Source organism: Taeniopygia guttata, chromosome 2 (assembly GCF_048771995.1).
Source record: "Taeniopygia guttata chromosome 2, bTaeGut7.mat, whole genome shotgun sequence".
NCBI lineage: Eukaryota > Metazoa > Chordata > Aves > Passeriformes > Estrildidae > Taeniopygia > Taeniopygia guttata.
The window spans coordinates 129,826,769-129,849,279 of NC_133026.1; the positions used below are offsets into that span (position 1 = coordinate 129,826,769).

Sequence of the window (22,511 nt, forward strand, 5' to 3'; positions counted from 1 at the left end):
ATATATTCAGCAAAATGAAATGGCTGATCTCGTGACTCAGTTGTTGGGGAGAGAAAAATGTACTGATATTTTATGAATAATAAATTTGTTTAGAGCAATCTAATTCTATTTCTAGACACTCATAAAGTGTATCTGGTTTTGAAACTGTATTTTTGTTCAGTTTTAAAGATATGTTCTCATAAAGCATTTTTGTCTGCAAACTGCTGCTTTTGCACTAATCTATGCTATTCTGGTTTTTATTATCTGTATGGTATTGTAGTACATTCAGGTTTTTGTAGATTCAATAGCCTTGGTAGAGCAAATAGAACAAATAGAGCAAAGAACAGCATTGTATAAAATATTTATTGCCAAGGATGTAATTGCAAATTACAGGCAAATTGTAATTCCCATTTGGGGTATTTTTCCTTATGGAGCTTTGATTTGGCTGCAAATCCGGTGATGTTTCCAGGATTAGGCTCCTATTCCAAATCTTGTTGTAACAAGGGTCATGTTAGCAAAGCTTGTGAAGTATAACAGAATGTTTTCATATATGCCCTTTTCAGAAATCAGGGACAGTAGGTGAGTGGTGACAAGGACCAGGCATTCCTCCTTCACCACCACATGGGACTTCTGGTGACTACAGGAGGAGATCTGTGGGGGTCAAAGTGAAGCCTTAAATAGCTGAGTGTTTGCAGTCTGCTCTCAGATCCTCATCTCACTGTCAGCTTTAGTAGGTGTCCAAAGCACAGTGCTGTTTAAGAAAAGTGAGTTTTCTAAGCTGTTTTACTTTAGAAGCCCTTATGGCTGGCTTCAGTTTTTCTCTCCACAGAAGTAAACTTCTGTGCTTTAGGTCAGCATGACTGTGAACATGAATGTGTTAACATGGAAGAGTTGTTTGTGTGCAAATGTCATCCCAGATACACCCAAGAACACCGTGGTGATACGTGCAGCAGTGAGTGTGTCTCATGAGCTGCAGTGACTTAGTTTGCTGCAAGGGAGAGGTGTGAACAGAATGAGAAAAGACTCCTGGGTCCCTTTTGAGATGTTTCTGAGTCATGCAAACCTATGTTACTGCAAAATCCACCAGAAGCCAGGCCTAGTGAAGTAATGCTATTGTGAGATCCCTGATCCAGTTGAGAACTAAAGCATCATTTTCTCCAATCCAAATAACTTGGGAAATGTGTTCAGCCATTTCACTCAGAGGCACTGTCTAACACAAAGGCAGTGTTTGCTGCTGAGCATCCATAACAGTGCTCTGGGCTGTGTAACCTGCACACCTCATACTGCTGTATGCTGGTGTGTGAGGATATGAAGAGCTCCGTCTCTTCTCTGTTTACACCTTCAGTGATCCATTCAATGAAGTGTCCTTTTTCAGAAGAATGTTGCTAAACAAAGGATTGGTATTGCCCCAGAGAAACCCAACAGCACTGCCCACTTGGCATCACCCAGTTTTAGAAAAGAGTTTTATTGCAGAGAACCATTTTGCATATCACCTAAAATATTGACAGCATTTTTCCTTGATGTACTTACGACATACTTTTCCAAAAGAATACTCAGTCATTTAAGTTTTTAAAAAACTTGGTAGGACAGGGAATAATAATTTTTAAATAAACTGTGATAAAGGCATATTTAAGGTGATCTGGATGAGTTACTTTTGACAATTATAGTTTTAGACTATCTCAAGTTGAATTTCTAAAAATTAATATCTCCTATGTCATTCCTTGTTTGTAAAAGCAGTGAGCCTTCCCCATCCTTTCCCCTGCTTGCATTTTTTTCTTTTACACATGTAATAAAGCACATACTATTACAACATTTACAGTTACAATGATTTCCAAAGCCTGGTAATTAGCACCTTTGTGATTACTGCACTCTTTGAAAGAGTGTGTTACAAAATTCTGTATGAGAGCCCCAAATATTTAAATGTTAAAAATTCGTGTTGGTGTGGGTGTTTGTATTGAAAAGATGGAGCCAAACAGATGTAATTTTTCACAGAGAATATTTTTTTTTGTTGTTTCCACATTTTTCTGTGCTCTAAGAAGTTACACAAGCCTCTTCATGATGATGTGAACTCTTGGAAAAAGGAGAAGGTTCCAGCTGGAACTTGCTTTAGCTAGTAAAAACTGACACTGCAGCTTCATTTGTTCAAGCCTACATTGTCTCTCTGTGTATAATGGCAAATCTGGACCAATTACTGCAAACTCGTTGCTTATATTACTCACTTATTAGTTAAATAAACTAATAAACAGAAATATTTAAACTAAGTGATTTAACATTAAGTACAGATTTTTTAAAATGTAAACAAATTGCAGCTGACATGTCTGTTCACATCTGTAAATTATTTGCAAAGGAGACATGAGACTATATTTGTGTCTGAGGGAACTCCACTACTTTTGATCAAGTTAAGCTAAAGTGATTTAGGCCTATATAACTAAAACTAGCCATTAAAAAAACAGCACACAAAATACTATGAGGAAGTTCAAAGCTTTTTTCCTAAAATGTCCTTTTCCTATACTCACTGAGTCAGCAAATTGCATAGTCCATGTGCAAGGGCATGTATCTCACCCTACGGCTTTGCTGTCCACTGTGAGGAAATGTATTTTTTAAATCAAATTCACACCTCTCTCCCTTCCTCCACCTTTTGCCTTTCACAGAACTAGTTGCATACAAGACTTAAAAGACATATTCCATTTTATCTTACTTGGAATAGGAATAGGAAAATCAAAGAAATGGAACATGTTAAGACAGTCTCACACTCGTAATTGCTGTCTGTCCCCCATGAGGCTTTAACTGCTTGAACCTGTTGGCAGGTTGAAGTTTTAAATTGGTGATTTCTTATCCTGTTGAAAAAAGAATCTAATCTTTATTAAATAATCTGAAAGCCATAATTTCTATTTTAAAAATTACTAATACTCATATTTTCTGTGAAAATTTAATGGTGAACAGATGAGAGAGTCGTGCTTTTTAAAGAAGGATCATTCTGTGGGTGAAACCTGTGGGTGAGACTGGGCTTCAGGATTCTCCCTTCTCTCCACGTTGTGTTAGTTCAATCACATTGGGATTTTTGGCAAAGTAAATCTACCCTTCACCAAGTTTGCTATATGCCAGGGGGGGTTGATATATTAATTTCACTTAGGTGTTGTTAATTGACTCAGGTTACTCAAGTAGGTGGGGATACTTGCATAAGTAAAAATCTGGACCAATCTTTTTCCCTTGCATCATGTACTAACTACAGTGTTATAGTTTATGTATCTAAGACATCAATGTGATTTCTACAATCATTAACACAAATCAATAGGAGTGGACCACTGTGCTGAAAGCAATCATGGCTGCGAGCAGCTGTGCCTAAATACAGGTGACTCCTACGTCTGTCAATGCTCTGAAGGATTTGTCATCAATGAGGACCTAAAAACCTGCTCACGTGAGTCTTGCAAGAACAACCTTTATTTCATCTCCCTTGGGAAAGGTTTTTGTTTCCATACAGGGAAAAGAACTCACCTTTATTCTTACAGTCTGCAATTTATTCTTACAGTCTGCATTTCAGTAATACTACAATAATTATTTGAAAGCAGAAACAGAAAAAGTATTTAGGAAAGAATACTTGTCAAGATAACTATTAGTCCTCATATATTCAGAAAAGTTTTGGGAGACCTATTAATCCTCAGGTTTGAGGACAGTTTTTCAGTCACATGACAAATGTGTCTGACAGGTCACCTGGAGAGCCATGTCCCCAAGGCACACTGCCCCACCTTAACTGGGGCATGAGGAGAACTGAGAGCCCCACACTGAGCTTTGCATTTAGCATGGGAACCCTTAATAGGTGAGCAGTTGTCCTGGCAGCTCTCCATTCTTTATAAATCTAATGATCATTGAGAATTTATACAATTACACAGTTGAATGGCCTCCTTCCCTGGACAAATAATGTATTGAAAGTGACAGAAAAAGAATACTATGAGTGCATTTTACCTGTTGACTTTTTATGGACCTCTTTGGTGAGAGTGTTCTGTCCACTTTTTCCACATTTTGGAGGTACATTATCTTTCAAGCTTGTAGAGTGTTGGAGCAGCTCTAGAGTTTGCCCTTTTTCTTGCTCTCAGGCACAAAGTTTTAAGAGAAGTCAAACTGCAAGTCCTCAGTCACAAAAATTATCTAGAGAGAAGTGAGGCAAATCAGCAAAGGCAATTTGTTTTTGTATTTTATTTATCCTTGTATTTGCCTCCATAGCTCCATCCAATACTTTGACAGATTTTGCTTCTGTCTGCCACTGCACTCTCTAGAAAGGGGCAGACAGTAACACAAAAGTATGATTAGTGTACATGTAACAACAATAGAGTCTACTAAAAACAATTCTTTAGATATTTATCTGCAGTACCACTGAAAATTTAGAAACAGACAAATAATGGGGTTTTATCAACTTGCAAACAGAAAATCAGTTTTCCTTCCTAGTAACAAGAGATGATTTTTCATTCCTGAGTTATTTTCCTCCAGGCTGTACTTGGAAACCTATCAGCAGCAGAGTTCAAGAAGAATTTGGATAACATTCTCAGGCAGATGGTGTGAGTTTTGGGGCTGTCCTGTGCAAGGCCAGTAGTAGGACTTTGATTGGTCCTAGCAAGTCCCTCCCAAATCAGGATATTCTGTGATTCTATGAAAATGGTGCTGAGTGCAATGAAACTGAGCTTTTTTGAATAGCTGCTCTTCTCATAACCCTGTCCTCATATATATTTAGGAAATATTTGTCCTATTCCTGAGCTCTAGATGAGATGTTGAAACCTCGTGAACATTTTTAGGCTACCAGAGTTTTGGCACTTTGCAATTTCCTGAATGATAAGTTGAATGGAAGGGATTATCATTTAACATATACCAGTCCTAGTGAGAAAACATCTGGGATGTTCTAGTCTTATATACACTAGCTCAAGGATCTTAAGAAAGCTATGGGAACACCTGAATTGTAACCAAATCTGTATTCTGACAACTCATTACTAAAAAATTAAGTATGTATAGCCAAGACACACAAGCTTTATAGACAGTAGCAAGTCCTGCTTGCAAACTCTCAGGAGCCCTATGTCTTTATATGACAGAGACGAGACACTTGGGAAATTTGAGATGAAAAGTGATCCACATTTGATACACACTACACACTTGTACCACATTACACACTTGTAATTTGCAATTCTTTGTAAAATATTGAATAGTTCAAGCCAAATCCCATTGACATCCGAGAGGTTTTCTTCTTGCTGCCACGGGAACTGGGTCAGGTCCACAAGTGAGTTCTGGGGACTGCAACCTTCACTTCAGACCATTTAGTGGCTATTTAAAGAATGTTCACAAGGTAGCTTTTATGTCTTTGCCAGTGTCTTATATAAAATCATTGCCAAAGTATTTTGGTTTTTAAATCCACTTTAATCCAATCCAGACTCTGTTTAGTTACATTAAACACAGAAAAGTATGAGTTCTCAACTCTGCTTAAAGTAAAAAATGAAAAGTAGGACCTCACTAGGACCTATTACATTTTATTGAAGCTTTATAATCAGATGAGAAACTGAATTATTGTTTAAGCAGTTCTTTGTATTTATATTTACTTGCTTATATGGAATGCAAACACTAGAGATGAAAAATAATTGAGTCATTATTGGTTAAATTTTAAAATAATTTTGATTGCTCCTACAGGAGTTGACCATTGTGCTCTAAGTGATCATGGCTGTGAACATTTGTGTGTAAATGGTGACAGATCTTATACTTGTCAGTGTTTTGAAGGATACAGGCTCCGTAACGATGGGAAAACATGCAAACGTAAGTTATTATTCAGCAACTTGGAGTCTAATATTACACACATAGAAGAAATCTGTAAGGTGGGATTGGATTGCCTAAATGTTCAAGGATTTCAAGAGGTCGTATTTCCCCTTTGGTGTCGTATTTGCCAGCAGTATGCCAATATCTCAAATTTGCTGAAGCATCAAAAATCATATTGAATGCATACTTCTAGGCACCTAAATCACGTCCTAAACATCAGAGCCATTTAAAAAGTAGCCCTGAAATTAGACAGTTGTGGATCCAAACATACTGGGAGATGTTTAGCTGAGATGACTGTGATTTTCTTCTAAAATTTCAAGGCAAAAATAGATAATGTTTATAAAGTCTTACCCAGCATGAAGCTTGTAACATTATTAATGGAAAGTTCATTTTGTCCAACATGTCCAACAGGATAAGGATGATTGCAGAAATATCATAATTGTGTTACAAATTTGACTACATTACACACTTATGATGAGTGGCAGATATCAAGGAAAAAATTATAGCAAATTTTTCTCAACTTTATAGCATAAGTCACCAAGTGATTAAAGAAGAATCATGGATAAGTATTGGAATAACTCACAGGCATTCAGTGTCTTGTAACTGCAATCCCCATAATATCCAATATCAACACCTGCTGTTAAGAAATATTTACAGAAAAAAAAAATTTAAAGGCATCCAGATATTACCATGATGAATGAAAAGCTCCTTATTCTTAGCTGGGGTTTCTTAACCCTCTTCTGTTTTTCTGTGCAAACAGAGACAAATTCTGCCCATCTCAAAAAGTTAGGATACACTAAAAGCAAGTTAACTTTGAACATACTGCCTTAAGAATTTTTTATATATTAAATTATTTCCAGGTAAAAATGTCTGCAAATCAGTAAACCATGGCTGTGAGCATGTTTGTGTTAATGCTGACAATTCCTACATCTGCAAGTGTCATGAAGGATTCCTACTGAGAGAAGATGGCAAGACCTGCAGAAGTGAGTGACTGGTATCTGTTGAACACTTTTGCATGTACATCAGGCAAGGAACAAAAGGGGTATTTTTTACTTCTTACTGGAAAAGATGCAACAAACTTCCTTTTGACAGCTACATTGCTCTAACATGTTTTCATTCAAAACCTACATTTATATCAATCATTCCCAGGACAGGACATCTGCAAATCAGTTAGCCATGGCTGTGAGCATATTTGTGTTAATGAAGATGACTCCTATGTTTGCAAGTGTCATGAGGGTTTTCTGCTGAGAGAAGATGGGAAAACATGCAGAAGTAAGTACTCTGAGAATTACTCATAGAATTTTATTTACAGTATGTAGATCTGAGAATCATTCAAACAAATACAACAGTTTACTGTTGTAATAAAGGAGTAGTCTTCATATGTATAATATAGGAGTAGCATTTATATATTTATACATTTAGACCTTCCAAATGCTTGTAAGTGACTCTGTGACAAAAATAGTCTTTTAATAGATTAACTGACAGACTGGAAACAGAAAATACTCAAAAATGTTCAGGTACCAAGAGTTAAAAGTGTTTGCCTAAAATTTACCCTGTTAATTCCAGTGGTATCAGTAGACCTAATGAAAGCTGTTACTTCTCCCTGCATGATACATTTGCTGTAGATGTGCTTTAACCAAATATCAACAACTGTTCTCAGATAAAGACATTTGCAGTTCAGTTCACCATGGCTGTGAACATGTTTGTGTTAATACTGGTGAGTCCTACATCTGCCAGTGTTATGAAGGATTTGCACTAAGGGAAGATGAAAGAACATGTAGAAGTAAGTATCCTGCTCTTTAGCAGATTTGGTTTATAATCTGCACATTTGTAGATATATTTTAAATATGTCAATCTTATTTTTCAACAGATAAAGATGTTTGTAATTCTGTTGACCACGGCTGTGAGCATATTTGTGTGAATACTGATAGTTCATACCTTTGCCAGTGCTATGAGGGTTTTGTATTGAGGGACGATAAGAAAACATGTAAAAGTAAGTTATTTTAATGTTACTATATTTTTTATATTCAGACATCTACAGGAGAAACAGTATTTAGAGGCAGTTCTTCTTATAGGAGATTTTTCCTTGCAAAAAGGAGAATAAATTCTGTATTTACTAGGAGTTTACTACTGTTAGTCCTTAAAGTTTTGGAAGTGTTCTTATTCATCAAACTGTAGTAAATAAAATGTAAATTATTCCTAGATAAAGACATCTGCAAATCCGTCAGTCATGGTTGTGAACATCTTTGTGTTAATAATGATGATTCATACATTTGCCAGTGTCATGATGGATTTGTACTAAGGCAAGATGGGAAAACATGCCGAAGTAAGTAGCTTATTAATAAATTTAATTTTTATCTTGTTAGAATATTATTCACTGGTTCATGGTAGCCAGAATGGAATATTTTTCTCTATAGATCATAAGACTTGTCTGAATTAAGGATTGTTTGAACCAAAGCTACATTTCAGAAAAATCAGCCAACTTTAAAGTTTGAATGTAGGTTTTAAATTGTGAACTCAATTTCCAAATTAAATATACTGAGTTTTAATCTTGAGCAGAGGATGTTGCTGCATTTTACTGTACTGGGTTGAAGTTCTAATTACCACTGTGTTCTTCTGTATATATTCATGCAGATCATGACCTAACTTGTTTTGTAACCTCTTAGCATGTTCTTTTGTAAATTATAAGCAAACTAAACTCCTCCAGGCTTTTTGTGTTTTCTAATCTTTTTATAACTTGCTTCTTGCTCCCCTAAAACCTATACTGTTTTTCAGCATCCTTGTGGATGCACCACAGCGAAAGAAAGTCTTCTAATAGGAGATTCAGCAGGGTCCAGGGCAGGGGAACAATAACCCATCTAATTCTTATTTGGATCTACCTGAATTTTTTTATAATTTATCTTTTTTTTTTTTTTTGACAAAAGATAGTGTTAGTCTCTGACCAAAATATTCTGCTAATACTCATGTTCAATTAGTTATCTACCATAATCAAAAGGTATTTAGGATTCTCAGCATTACAGGTGTCCCATGTCCTGTAAGTACAGCCTTCATTTCTAATGTTTCTGAATGTATATCCTTAATTCTTGCTCTTTTAAAATACATATGATTTGCTGTTATCCAAAAATATTCACATTACCTTATATCAGCAGCTGCTTTATATTTATTTGCTTTTCTCTCAGAAGTGGAGTAATCTACGAACTTTGTTAGTGATTATTTTGTGTCTTATTCTGGGCTGTCCGTAAAAATATTGAATAGTCCAGAAGCAAGGCAAATTCTTAGAAAGAAAGCTACTTAATAGTCACCCATCTACAATTGGTTCTGAAGCACTTTCTAGCCAGTGTAAATCCATATAATGTAGATTCTTTAATCAAAATAATACCAAGACTGCTGCCTTTTTGAATGCTCCACTGTATGAACAGCATAAACTTTAAGAAACAGCCTCATCAGCAATTAAGAAAGACATTTATTTAGTTTTTCCAGGATTTATTTTTCCATAACACCAAGTTAATTGATATTATTCCTGTTTCTTTGACTTTACTCTGACTCAAGTTCCCCATTATCTGTTGCATTATTTTAATTCGGATAAATGTCAATCTGGCAGGCTTACAGTGAACTACTCATATTTTTAAGCACTGGAACCATGGTACTTTTCTCAGTGTGTATACATACACTGGGAATGGAGACAGCTCAGTGTTTTGGGGCTTCCTCAGAGTTCTAGAAATTACTGAAAATTAACTCTAAGCATCCAAGATATTCTTCAGAAACCTCTTTTGCTGTTGAGTTGATCAACTGATAACAGATCAACAGATAACTCTGCTGCAAGTTATCTGGAGTTTCTGATTCAAAAACGTGTGTGTGTTCAGTAGATGCTGTGTGACCTACTTCACACAGTGTGAAACTCTTCACTCCAACAAAGTCATCAGTAATCTATTTCATAGGTTCAGATCTGAATGCACTAAAATGTTTTATATTTCTGCATGAAGATTGGCAGTTCTACCTTTCTGTCTATTAATTAATAATACTGTTAGAATGCCTTTTATTCCTAATAGTATCTAAACAAGGGACTTATACTACTCTTTATTTGGTTGGCCATGCACCCCCTTGTCCTTTATCTTATTATTTCACTGGTTTTAAATTCCAAATATTTTCCCATTCAGTAAACACTGTGAATGTTCCTTTCTTTAGTCATTTTTCAAATCTTATAGCTGTTTTCAACTTTAATTTCTAGATTTTTAACTACCCTGGCATTCTTTTTGGATAATGAGACTACATTTTTGGGGGTGTCTAGTAAAATAACCTTAAATAGTGCAATCATTGATAGTTTTTATTACTATTATTATTTCCCCCTGCATCCCAAAATAGTCTGCCTCGTACTTACTTTCAGTTATGAAAAATTCATCCTTCTGAAGTAATAGCCATTCTGCTGCTGGTTTGTATTTTATTCTGTTTATAAGCAAATGTTTCTGTTGTACACAGCTGTGTATAAGCAGATGCTAATTTTTACTTATGTTGTAATTTCTCCCTTATCCACTCTGCCTGGATCTAGTTTAGATTGCCATGTTTTAAATTTAGTTATTTTTGATTTAGAATATTGCAACTATGTAGTAGTTTTCAGAATTTTTATTTTGGTAGCAGGAGACCCCTGTGAAATTTGGCACAGGTTGAAGTTCTTCTAAAAATATAAACCTCAAGAGACAAGTTGAACTTGGCTCTCAGGAGAGAGCCAAGTACTTTTTGTGTAAAGGTAGTTCTCAATTAGAAACTAATATTTCTTTTGTGTTGCATGAAGAAGAAAAGGGGAATGTTGATAGATGGCTCCACTTTCTTCTGCACTTTCTATGCTTTTTGAAGAGGTTTTAACCAAGTGGTTTAACATTGCAGTCATAAAAGTCCTTGCATCAATTTTCAGCAATCCAGTCAGATTTTGTTGTAGTCTTAAATAAGTAGTTCCTATTCTTTCAGGTTTTGTTTATGCAGACTCTTGGCACTGATATATGGATGTTAAGAATTATGGTTAAATCATGTCCTGTGGTGTTTTTCTTAGTTTTGTTTTTACCAGCATGCATTTGTGCTACATGACTCTACTAAATTATTCCCTCATTTCACTCTTAGTTCTCTTAATGTAAAATCCTCCTCCTCCTCCTTAATCTAGTCAGATCAATTCTAAAATGGTTTGTTTTCAGTTGGAGACCGTCCATACGATGAAGTCCTGGTCAGCTAATACAGAATAGATACTATCCTCAATGTAAGCTAAGATGTCCATCATTAAACTAGAAAGAGATTTACTTTCAGTTTGCAAGCTTCCATCTTTTTTGCTCATGGGATTGATCCCCCAGTCTTTGTATTTATAAAGAAAAACTTTAACTAACAAGCCACATAAATGTTATCTAACTATTCCCAGGCAAGGATATTTGCAAATCAGTCAACCATGGCTGTGAACATGTGTGTGCTAGTGCTGGTGATTCATTTGTTTGTAAGTGCCAGGAGGGATTCCTGCTAAAAGAAGATGGAAAAACTTGCAGAAGTAAGTAGTCTGATCTTTATCAATATACTCTTTGTCTACATCTCGGGCTTGTGTAGAAATGCACTAACCAGCAAAAGCTGTCATCTGTTTTCAGATAAAGATATTTGCAAATCAGTCAACCATGGCTGTGAACATGTTTGTGTTAATTCTGGTGATTCATATACCTGCAAATGCCACGATGGGTTCCTACTGAGAGAAGATGGGAAAACCTGCAGAAGTAAGCGGCACAGGAACTTAATTGGATGAATTACACATACAGTAATGGAGGCCTCTGCTGATCTGTGCTGACTACCAACTCTCCTGTTTGCAGACAAGGACATTTGCAACTCGGTTGACCATGGCTGTGAACAAGTTTGTGTGAATACTGAAGATTCCTACATCTGCCAGTGTCATGAAAAATTCATACTGAAGGAAGATGGAAAGACATGTAGATGTGAGTAGTCTGAGCTATTTGAGATTTTCAAGTGTGGGTGTGAGTGCACACATGTATGTTTGTGAATTCCAACTATTTGGGCTGGTTTAAAAAGGATACCATCTCTCCATAACAAGCCTCAACTCACAAACCCCATCCACTTTTCTCAGATAAAGATGTTTGCAACTCAGTTGACCACGGCTGTGAGCATATTTGTGTTAATACTGGTGATTCCTATGTCTGCAAGTGTCATGAAGACTTCATATTGAGAGAAGATGGAAAAACTTGCAGGAGTAAGTTATTTAATCTGTTTTGTGCTTCTTGATCTGTTAATGAAACACACTATGCAACTAGTGTGGTTTTTGTGTCTTTATAACAATCAGCTTCATATAAGTGAGCTCCTTCATGAAAAAATATAGCCAAATTTTTTATATTTTGTGAAATTTATTTACTTAGCTAACTGTGCTAAATACAATTTTCGTTATTCCAAGGTAAAAATGTCTGCAAAACAGTCACCCATGGTTGTGAACATGTCTGTGTTCCAACTGGCGATTCATACATGTGTCAGTGTCACAAGGGATTTATATTGAGGCGAGACAGGAAAACATGCAGGAGTGAGTAGCTGAAACTTTTATGGGGAATATGTTTTTCAGTCTTAAAAGAAATAACACACTTTCCCTTAAAGCTTGTTCATGACAGTTTTGTATTTGAAAAATGGTCTAATAAGGGGATTCTCTTAACAATTCTCAGATAAAGACCTGTGTAAATCCATTGACCATGGCTGTGAACATGTGTGCATTAATAATAACAACTCATACAGCTGTCAGTGCCATGAGGGCTTTGTTCTGCGACAAGATGGGAGAACATGTCGAAGTGAGTAACTCATTATGTCTGTCAGCTCTGGCATTGCTACATAAATGAACAAAGATATTGTACTCCTTTGTCGTATGTTCTTCAGATATCATGTTTGGAGTATTTGAATTTATAAAATGTTAAATAGAGTACAGATAAATACTTCAATTTTTCCTAGGTAAAGATGTCTGTAAATCAGTTGACCATGGTTGTGAATATGCTTGTGTTAACAATGGTGATTCCTATATCTGCAAATGCCAGGAGGGATATGTTCTAAAAGAGGATCAGAAAACATGCAGAAGTAAGTATATTTATATATAACATATTTGTTTATTTTGCTTCTAAACTCATTTGACCTCACTTCAAAAAGATTATAGAATCATATAATGGTCTGGGTTGGAAGGAACCTTATTAAAGATCACTTAGTTCAATCTCCCTGCTGATGGCAAGGACACCTCTACTATACCAGGTATCTCCAAGCCAAATCCAGCTTGGCTTTGAACACTGTCATAACCTCTCATTTCGAACATGATATAATATTTGAAACCCCAGGACATATGTATGTGGCAGAAAATGTCTCCAACAATGAACTTGATGTTCTCCTAAGCAAAAATCGAGCAAATTGGAAGAGTTGTTTTAGTACAATAATAATTCTTTTGAAACATCAGGAAAAAGCCAAAGGGGAATCTTATTATCAAGGAATGTACATTTTAATCAGGTTCATGTACTGTGAATATTTATATTTATATTTTAAAATCCTATTAATTTTATTTGCTTATCTTCCAACATAACATGCATTTATCTGATAATCTCTTAATACTTGGGGGAGAAACTCTACTTGAACTCAGTAAAAACATTTATTCTGCCAAAAATGAATGCCTTAGTTGAGGAGACTGTGATTACCAAAAGTACAGTAACAATCCTAACTGACACCATGAACCATGAACTGCTGCCCTTTCTTGACTTATGCAGTAGTATTGATTTGTATATTCATTGCATTTCCATGCAGTAGTATTATATGTATATTCATTGCATTTTCATCACTTTAGTACATGTGAGGTGTCTTTTTCTCAGATGACTGCAGAAAGGAGCTCTTGAGCAGTTTTAAAATAGATATTTTCTAAGAAGAAAAGCCCAGGCTTTAAAGCTGAAAATTCCTTTTTTGTACTTTGACTTGGTAACAAACATCTCCAGAAATTTCTGCAGAGTGATTTCTGCTCCACAGTTCTCTTTTATGTAGTGCCTACAGCATTCTCCCTGTACAAAGATCAGAGATGAGTGGCGGTCAAAGTTTATTTGGTCCAGACTAAGAAATAAATCTTATATTCCTTAGTATGGCATATTTTCCCTGGAAGCTACATTGATCCAATGGGAGCTGAATACCTCTGAAGCTAGCCTTTGCATGAAGCACACTAATCTCTGTCTGCTGAAGTCAATTCCTTTTCAGAAAAAAAAAACAAACCAAAACCCAAAAACAAACATACCAAAACAACCCACCTGGCAGAAGCAGTCTGCAGCTTGGAAGACATTCTCCAATCTCTAAATTCCCTAATCTCATTATTGATGCCCAGTGCCTGCAAACTACTCTGATTTTTGCATGTGCATTTACCAAAAATTATGGGAAGTAAAAAATTTTAGAAATTTGCCTGTCTTCTGACAAACTCCCAGCTCTAATGGATAAAGCAGAAAATATTAATTGCAGCAATATATATATCTTCAAATTACAAAATTGGTAGACACAAGCATAAAACCCCTTATCTAGCCAATTCTGATCCTCTCAATAATTAAATAATTTTAAAACTGTTTTATAAATCATGCAACACAAATGCAGCTTCAATGATTCTCTTCCATGTCTCTCAGTGTTGACAAATTTAATAAATGCAAAGTTAGCATACAACCTTATCTCTGGAAGAAAATGATGGCAACTCTGTGTGCTAGCTATGTTCTTCAGTTCTCTCCACTTAAGAGTAATTCTAAACATTTTCTGATTGTTGCTGCATTTTTAAGAGTTGTAGTATTCTGAGTATTCTGCAAAGCAGAATGTCTCAGTAAATATTCACTGTAGTTATAATTTTGTAAAATTCTCAGTCATAAGCCCACTCAGCTTTTGGCACAGGCTATACACAACATCTTCAGACACACTGGCACAGTAGGACAAGCCAGGCTACTTTAGATGATCCCTGAATTTTTTTCAGGGTATCCAGATCCCTTTTCCAGCCTTGTGAGGTTTTTTTCTTGATCTGTACACTCTGTTGCTCATTTCACAGGATGCACTGAAGGCCCGATTGACCTGGTGTTTGTGATTGATGGATCAAAAAGTCTTGGAGAGGATAATTTTGAAATTGTAAAACAATTTGTCTCAGGAATCTTGGATACACTTGAGATTTCACCCAAAGCTGCTCGAGTTGGTTTGCTTCAGTACTCCACTGAGGTTCGTACAGAGTTTACATTAAGGCAGTTCAGCTCAGCCAAAGACATGAAGAAAGCTGTGTCACAAATGAAATACATGGGCCGAGGTTCCATGACAGGACTGGCGCTGAGGCAAATGTCTGAGAGAAGCTTCACAGAGACAGAAGGAGCAAGACCATTTTCAGCAAATGTCCCTCGAATCTCCATTGTGTTTACGGATGGACGGGCCCAGGATGAAGTCTCTGAGTGGGCTACCAGAGCAAAGCAACGTGGTAAGTGGAGATGTTTTTGGTGTCTCATTCTAAAAGGTAAATACTGTTAGGAATAAGATGTAGTAACAGTTTGGAAGTGCTAATCGAGAGGTGTTTGCCAAAGCAGTCTGGCCAGTACAGTGACAGTGACCACTGTCCTGCACATCAGATCTTCGTGTTCACAAGGGCCTTTGCTGCCATCCATGTGCATCATCCCCACAGCAGGACTCATGGGGACTGCCTCACCACAGGTAGTGGTGCCACCCACCTGGCATGCCCTGAGTGCTCTGAACGTATCCTCTAAGGGTAGACGTTTGATACAGAGACCTGAGAACACCGGGAACTTCATAAAAAGTTGTAGGAAAACAATAAAAGAAATCCCAAGCTGTCACTTCAAAATAGAGCAATCTATTCTTGTGAGAAATACTACAGTAATAATTGGCTATATTTCTGTTTATAGGGCATATTCTTTATTTTTAACCAGTTTTATAGTATTAATGGTGTTCTGGAAGGAGATTACTCTTTTGTAAAGAATACAACTGTAGTGCTATCTTACTGTTTCTACATGCCTATATGCTGAAATGTGACTGAAAATTGGTGGTTTTTAATTTCTAATATATTTGGGCAGACATCCATCCTTTAGAACACCTGTACCACAAATCAGAATATTTTCATCTGTTTAGTAGAGTGAACTGAAGATTTTTAAAACTTGTCAAGAAAATAAACAATCTCTTTTTATTTTGCTAAACTTTTTTTGTTATTTTATGATAAACTGCTTTAAGAACCATGGCTGATGGGCCACAACACAGAGAAAATAGCCAGACTTCAAAAGATTTTGCACATCTTTTTTTCTGTGCTTGTTTTATTGATTTGACATATTAATCAGAATTTGATGCATGATTAGTAGAGCATTGATCAGGATTGATACCTCTCTGTAAGGAGAAAAGGGAAAAGAATCAAAGGATATGAGATGGGCACGTGCTAACAAGAGTGCCATTACAATGCAAGATAAAGTGATCTTCCAGTGCAAATTGAAGCTGAACTGTGTGATTCTCTTGCATTGTTATTGTTTATAATATTCTTTCTGGGACCATTTACTATCAGTAGTGGCCAGGCAAGCGTCATATCTTTAACACAAAAACTGTATGTCAAATTACAGCAAACGAGAGTTTCTGCAAATCTCCCAGTAACTAAAGCATATTAAGCCTCTTCACTGATTTTAAAGTTACATATAATATACATTTCTTGGGCTCTCCCTTTCTCCCTTATTTTCCTTTCATGGATGAACAAGGGCTTAGAATTAGAACTGCTGAAATAATAAGGATGTGCAATTTCTTTTGAATCCAGGTATAATAATCTATGCCATTGGAATAGGAAAAGCAATTGAGGAAGAACTGCTGGAAATTGCATCTGAGCCATCATATAAACATCTCTTCTATGCTGAGGATTTCACAGCTCTGGAGGACATAAGTGAAGAGCTAAGAGCCCAAATTTGTGAAGGTAAGAAAATCCCATTTTCCTTCAGATAGAAATAAATGTTTTCAGGTGTTTTGCTTTTTGGATTTTTCTGCCCTTTAATACATGAAGAATATATATTGTTAATCTATCACTGGGTAAATGTATTAGTAATTATCTTCCCTTTATTTTCATGAAGGTTTCATAAGATGTACAATTCTATGCCTTGAAGAATCAATCACTTCTTCTCTTTTCTATTTCTATGATTGAGTCAGCCATGCATTGTCCCCCACTCCAGCAATATTTCATTAGGAATGTGGGAAAATAATCAGGTATTTGTAATATCTTAATGAGAGTAAAAAAAAAAAAAATCCTAAGACCAGCAGCAAAAACCTAAACCACAGCAAAATAAATTGTCAAGATCTGTTGTATTTATAGACTAAAAATAGTTCACAGCTACAAAGAGTGGATTTCAGTTATGCATAAGCTCTGAGTTTTGCTACACAAATATGAAAGGTTTGTTTCTGAAAGCACCCTTCTTCATTCTGGAACAAACAGCTTGTATATAAACATTCCCAGATGAAGTTTTGTAAGGGTATGGGAATCCAGAGCATCCCTCTGGCTGCCCTGGAAGGCCTGGGACCCTGGCAGGGGGTCAGGAACCCCCCTGTACAGAGCCCCGAGAGACACTGTCTGTGACCTCTGTCCATGGAAAAGAGTTTTCAATCTTACAGGATGAATTACAAGCTCTGAGTGTTTGATATGAGTAATAATTAAGTGTGGCACGGGTGCAAAAGTAAAATTTTAGGTTTCTAGATAAGGGGTTCAGAGGGGACAAGATGGAGGAAATTGGGTGTGTCTTGTCCTTTTTCTCCTTCATGCCCTCCATGTTTCACTGTAGTGTTGGCATTTTTCTATTGGTTTAGGCTGGGGACACGCTGTTTAACGTAGGTGATAGATATTGGCACATTATTGTAAATATAGCACATGTAATTTCTGGTATATAATGTTTGTAACATCCAACTGAGGGCAGAGCCCCACACGCTGCCCTGCAGGACAGACCTGCGGCAGGGCAGCAGAACATGTTAGAGATAAGCAAGAATAAACAGCCTTGAAAACAGCACAGAAGAATTATGGCTTCTTCTTTGGCAGCGGGGCAGAAAGACAGAGACTTTCTACAATCTCGGAATCATCAATACCCACAGATTCCGACATAGGGGGAAGGGGGTATCTGAGCTGAGATGAAAGCTATGGATCCAGGGAGAGGACAGCAAGTCTCTCCCACTCATACATTCTCAAGACTCAGTATTTTTTTGGACATTCAACTGGAACCTGAAGCAAAATTCAGAAACAACATATGGAATTATGTTAGTTGTAAGACTAGAATTGTGCAAGGTTATTTAATTTTCACTAGATTTTATCTGCCTGTTTTTCTTGGAATTAAATGCAAACAGATTTTGCCCTTTTTTTTTTTTTTCTACATTTTTGTATAAAATCAGCTGCAGGACATTTCTTTATACAGATCTCAAGAATGCATCTCTAAAAAAGACTTTAAGGATGTTTCTTAGCTTGCATACTCTTTGTCCTTCAGTCCTAAGAAGTCCTAGTTTCACCTTTCTGAAATAATAAATACTATGATAATATAAAACCAAGTCAGTTCAATTAACCTTATTAGGCAGATAATCTTCCAATGACAGCATGTCATCTTAAAAGCTTTTGGAGAAGGCAAACCCAAAACTATCTGGCAGCCAGAACAATAATTCTCACTCATTAGGAAACCCCAGCACAATAACTCTCACTGACCAGCAAACCCCAGAGCTCAGTGATGGAAATGCATCCTTCAGGTACCCACAACAGTGGTTAGCAACCACATTTTTTTTTCCCTTTTAACTACATTATTTACAATATGAAAAAATAAGTAAATCCTGCCCCTTTGTGGCAGTTTCATGTCTACACCTCCAGTAACTGGGCAGCACTGGTGCTTCAGCTTCTGTCTACCCCCTCTCTCAACAACAGGCAATGAATGCCTCACACCTGTGAACTGAGGACTGACCCAGCCTTGTTTTTCTGGACACTCCAGGACTACCTATTACTCATCAACTCACTCCACCAGAAAGTCTGCCTCCAAACCTGTTACACCATCTAAAAGTTCTTTTTTTAATTCCTTCTGTTGTATACAGTGCAATTTTTTTCTTCTGCAATAGCAATGATTTTTATCTTTACTCCAGCTTTGGTCCTTAGCTGAGGTCTGCCGAGGCTCCACCTTGTGAGGACAGGAGGAGATCCTGTCCTCATGGACTCACTGAAAGAGCCTCTCATCCCTAATCCCAGCTGTAGATGCACTGCATGTTTCCAGCTAATGTCGAAGTCCTCCAAATATTTTTTTTGGGGGTCAGACATTTTTCTTTTATTCTGCAAGAAAGCATCTGCCTTGTAAAATAGCTGCTGATTACTATTAATTATTCTTGATGACTAATAGTAAAGGCAAAAATAGGAGGGGTTTTTTTTCCTCTTGCCTCTTATTAAAAGGAATTCGGTCAGAAGGTTCTCATTCACTGCCTTGGTTAATGTTAATTTCTAATCTGACTGGAAGCACTAACGAGGCTCCAGCAATGTCATACATATTGAGTATGATTGCAGCTTCAGTCCTGAGCATGCGCATTATGGGAGCTTTTAATTACGTGGTCATATACTATTTTTGTCACAAGACCCCAGCCCTGATCAGATGACAGTACTCTGCAGGCAGCTGGTTAACATTCTGTTCTCCTTCCAAATTGTGGATGGTTATCAGTTCAGCAAATAATCAGACACTGCTTTTGATGACACCTTTTCAGTCTCCTCCTAACTAATTAATTATGTTTTGTTACAAAACAGAACACTAAAAGCAAACATCCAACTTCAGCATTGTTCCCCAACAAATTTATTCATTGCACTGACTTCACCAAGGGATTCAGGGTGATCAGTCTGTCACTACTTGTGTTTATTCAGCTTCACAGAAGCAATGAGATTAGAAATCTCAAAGCCCCAACTGGTTTCTGAAGCCTGAAGAGGAATTTCTTAAATGCTAAATTCCCATTCTAAACTGGAGGCCTCCTGCCACACCTCTACCAGTGCATCTGTCATTTTTCTGTCCCTAATTACGTGTCCATACCAGCCCAATGTCCAAAGCTCAAACATTTCAGGTCAGTTCCTCTGCCCTTCTTAAACAACCCTCTCAATTAGCTGAGCAACTTCTGGAGCAAGTCATGACCCAGGGTCAAACACTCAAGATTCATCTTACCTGCTCTATGTCTCCTATAACAAACATCTTCACCATCCTTGTTCCCACTTGATCATTCTTCAGCTAGACTCTGCTTCTGGTTTAATTCCCTTGTGATCTTATCCCACACTGCTCTGCCCTGAACTCTTCTCCAAAATCAGAGCTCCTTCCAGCAGCTGGTTCCCATGCAGATTGAGATATCTATATCTCTGTATAAATATTGTAGTTCTGCTGCCTCATCTCTGGTCTTATTCAACCACTCACCTGTTCTTCCCTGATATTCATGCTCCGTAATTCCAACCTCCACTCAAAAGGGCCTCATCTCTTCCCCAGTGCAACTTAGCACAGCTGTATATTGTTATTCATCTGTCAAAACTGACTAAACCAGCAGGGAATAGTTAAAGCAAAGCTGGATGTCACAGAAGCATCTTCCACCTCCCTACTGCATCCTCATGGTGTATCAGGCCAGTTTTACACTGTCATCTTTTACTCCCGTGCATTCACTTTCAGGGAAGGAGCTCTAGGTTCCAGAGGAGGAGGTGTGTCCCAGATGCTCCATCACCCTGGCATGATCGGTCACGAGGTGCAGTTGTTCAATGCTGCTGTTCATCCGGGCCCGGAGGGCTCCGGGGGCCGCGGAGGATGAAGCGTTCATTGCCTGGCGAGGGACCGGGTCAGGGAACCGCGGCTGCCGCCACTCTGCCCTCTGGGGGCAAGGCAGGGGCAGGGCACACAGCGGCTGAGGTTCTACCCGCAACACGTTTCCTCCCAATCTCCTGACTAAAAAGATCCGGGTGTGGACTCTGAAATAAATCCTTACATTTTAAAGGCTGTGCTTCGTGAATTAGAAATGTGTATTTTTTCTTACAACTGTAGTGTATCAAATAGACTCTGCTGCATCCTTCTTACCTAAAAACTCCCAACTCCCTGATCAATATTTCCCATTATAAAGAAGGCCAGGAAGAACCTTTTTCTTTCTCCAAGCAATATTCTTATTTAGTTCATCCCAAAGGATGATGGATGATAATGAAACATGAAAGAATTTTCACTGTAGGACACAAAGTAGATTGCTGTCATTTCAGATTGCTTCACTATTATTAAATATTCACTTCTGGTTTTGGAGGACTTCTTCTGATAGTCTGAGTTGAAGGGCAAGTTGTGGAGTTTCCATCAACACTGGACCTCTTCTAAATTGCACAGGTATGAGGCATTCTCCATGTGTTATGAGAGACAAATATCAAGCTACTGGCAAGAAACATCTCCAATTCTAGAGAATGTGAACATTTTAATTGCTCCTTTTGTGATATAATTTCCTTTGGAAATTTCTATCTAACCAGCCTTGAAAGAGTCACCTCACCAGCAGGATGCATCATCTGGGAGGCTTCATAAGACTGGTCCACAGCCTTCAGGTTGGCTGTTTTAACTCAAGTGTCCTCTCCTGCTGCCTTCTGTAGATAACTCTCACAATTCAGCTAAAATGGTTTGTCCCATGCCTCCTCACCCCTCTGAGTGACCCTGCGATGTGAAAAATGGAAATTCACTGTAACAAAAGCATGGCTGCATGCTTCTTACATCATCTGAATGAAATACTTCATGGGGAAGCTTGTATTTCAACACTGTGCTTCACTCTTTAAGCATGTTCAGCTTTCAATCACTTGTTTTTCACAGGAACCTTCACAATTCCCTTTCAGTTCTGCAACCCACAACTTGTATCATGTACACAGCAAATACAGCCTAACAGCTTGGTTTTTTCATATCTTTGTATCCCTAATCCTTTCCTTGAATGATCCTCACTGCAATTAGTGAGATTACTTACTAATTAAGGAGAACTCAGTGCATGAAAGTAGAAAAAAAATTATAATTTAGTGGGTCTGATTTTTAGAGTTTTGGGGGGTTTCCTGCAGGACCTGAATCAACCACAATAGCCATCACAGATGTCATTGACTGTCCACATCTTGCAGTACACCACAAGTATCTTTTTGAAGACAGTCACATCCACTCAACAACAGGTAATCGGGTTCCTTTTGTTTAGAATAACCCAGACTGTTCTTTGAACATAGAGGACTACACATTGTGTACTGTTTTCCAGTACTGACAGAATCTGCCTCAGGGCGTTCCTGGGGATGTTGACCTGTTTTGAGAACAGGAAGCTTTATTAAACCTGTTCTGCATTTATAATGCCTTGTTGTTTCCTCCCCATCCTCTTCAATTTATTCAGCATTCATCTATACTTAAATGTTTGTGTTTTTCAGCAAAAGCCTCAAAAGATAATGACCAATGCAAATGTGAAAATCTTGTCACATTCCAGAACTATGCAACCAGTGAAGTAAGAAAACTCACCCAGCGATATATCCTTTCTGAGTAACTGTTCCTTACAGGTAAGATAAGTAAGGCAGGTTAAAACAATGTTTTTACATCAAGTCTAATCTGCCTCCATAGCTAAAATCAGTTTATTGTAAAGAAAATCTTAACTATGTAATAGTTAGTTTCCAAGGAGTAAGGCCTTCAACTTTTAATCTGCCTCCCCTTCATAGAAAGGACCAAAATATTAACAAGGATCTTGAACTTTAATAACCCCTT

General features: G+C 37.4%; 1 protein-coding gene across 5 annotated transcripts in view; it reads left to right on the top strand.

Moving 5' to 3' along the window:
• The window catches only part of MATN2 (matrilin 2), a 68,162-nt gene that overhangs the window by 42,657 nt on the left and 2,994 nt on the right, over positions 1-22,511 (top strand). Inside the window, exons 8-26 of one of the 5 annotated variants that reach the window (XM_030266456.4) lie at positions 3,275-3,397; positions 5,647-5,769; positions 6,630-6,752; positions 6,919-7,041; positions 7,430-7,552; positions 7,640-7,762; positions 7,973-8,095; positions 11,171-11,293; positions 11,388-11,510; positions 11,604-11,726; positions 11,876-11,998; positions 12,197-12,319; positions 12,456-12,578; positions 12,736-12,858; positions 14,825-15,238; positions 16,565-16,717; positions 21,269-21,340; positions 21,836-21,940; positions 22,184-22,279. In XM_030266456.4, coding sequence (XP_030122316.4) covers positions 3,275-3,397; positions 5,647-5,769; positions 6,630-6,752; positions 6,919-7,041; positions 7,430-7,552; positions 7,640-7,762; positions 7,973-8,095; positions 11,171-11,293; positions 11,388-11,510; positions 11,604-11,726; positions 11,876-11,998; positions 12,197-12,319; positions 12,456-12,578; positions 12,736-12,858; positions 14,825-15,238; positions 16,565-16,717; positions 21,269-21,340; positions 21,836-21,940; positions 22,184-22,279 — 2,562 coding nt within the window. The remainder of the gene's footprint in view (positions 1-3,274; positions 3,398-5,646; positions 5,770-6,629; positions 6,753-6,918; positions 7,042-7,429; positions 7,553-7,639; positions 7,763-7,972; positions 8,096-11,170; positions 11,294-11,387; positions 11,511-11,603; positions 11,727-11,875; positions 11,999-12,196; positions 12,320-12,455; positions 12,579-12,735; positions 12,859-14,824; positions 15,239-16,564; positions 16,718-21,268; positions 21,341-21,835; positions 21,941-22,183; positions 22,280-22,511) is intronic. The other 4 variants (XM_072924845.1, XM_030266458.4, XM_030266459.4 and 1 more) reach the window with 4 other exon arrangements.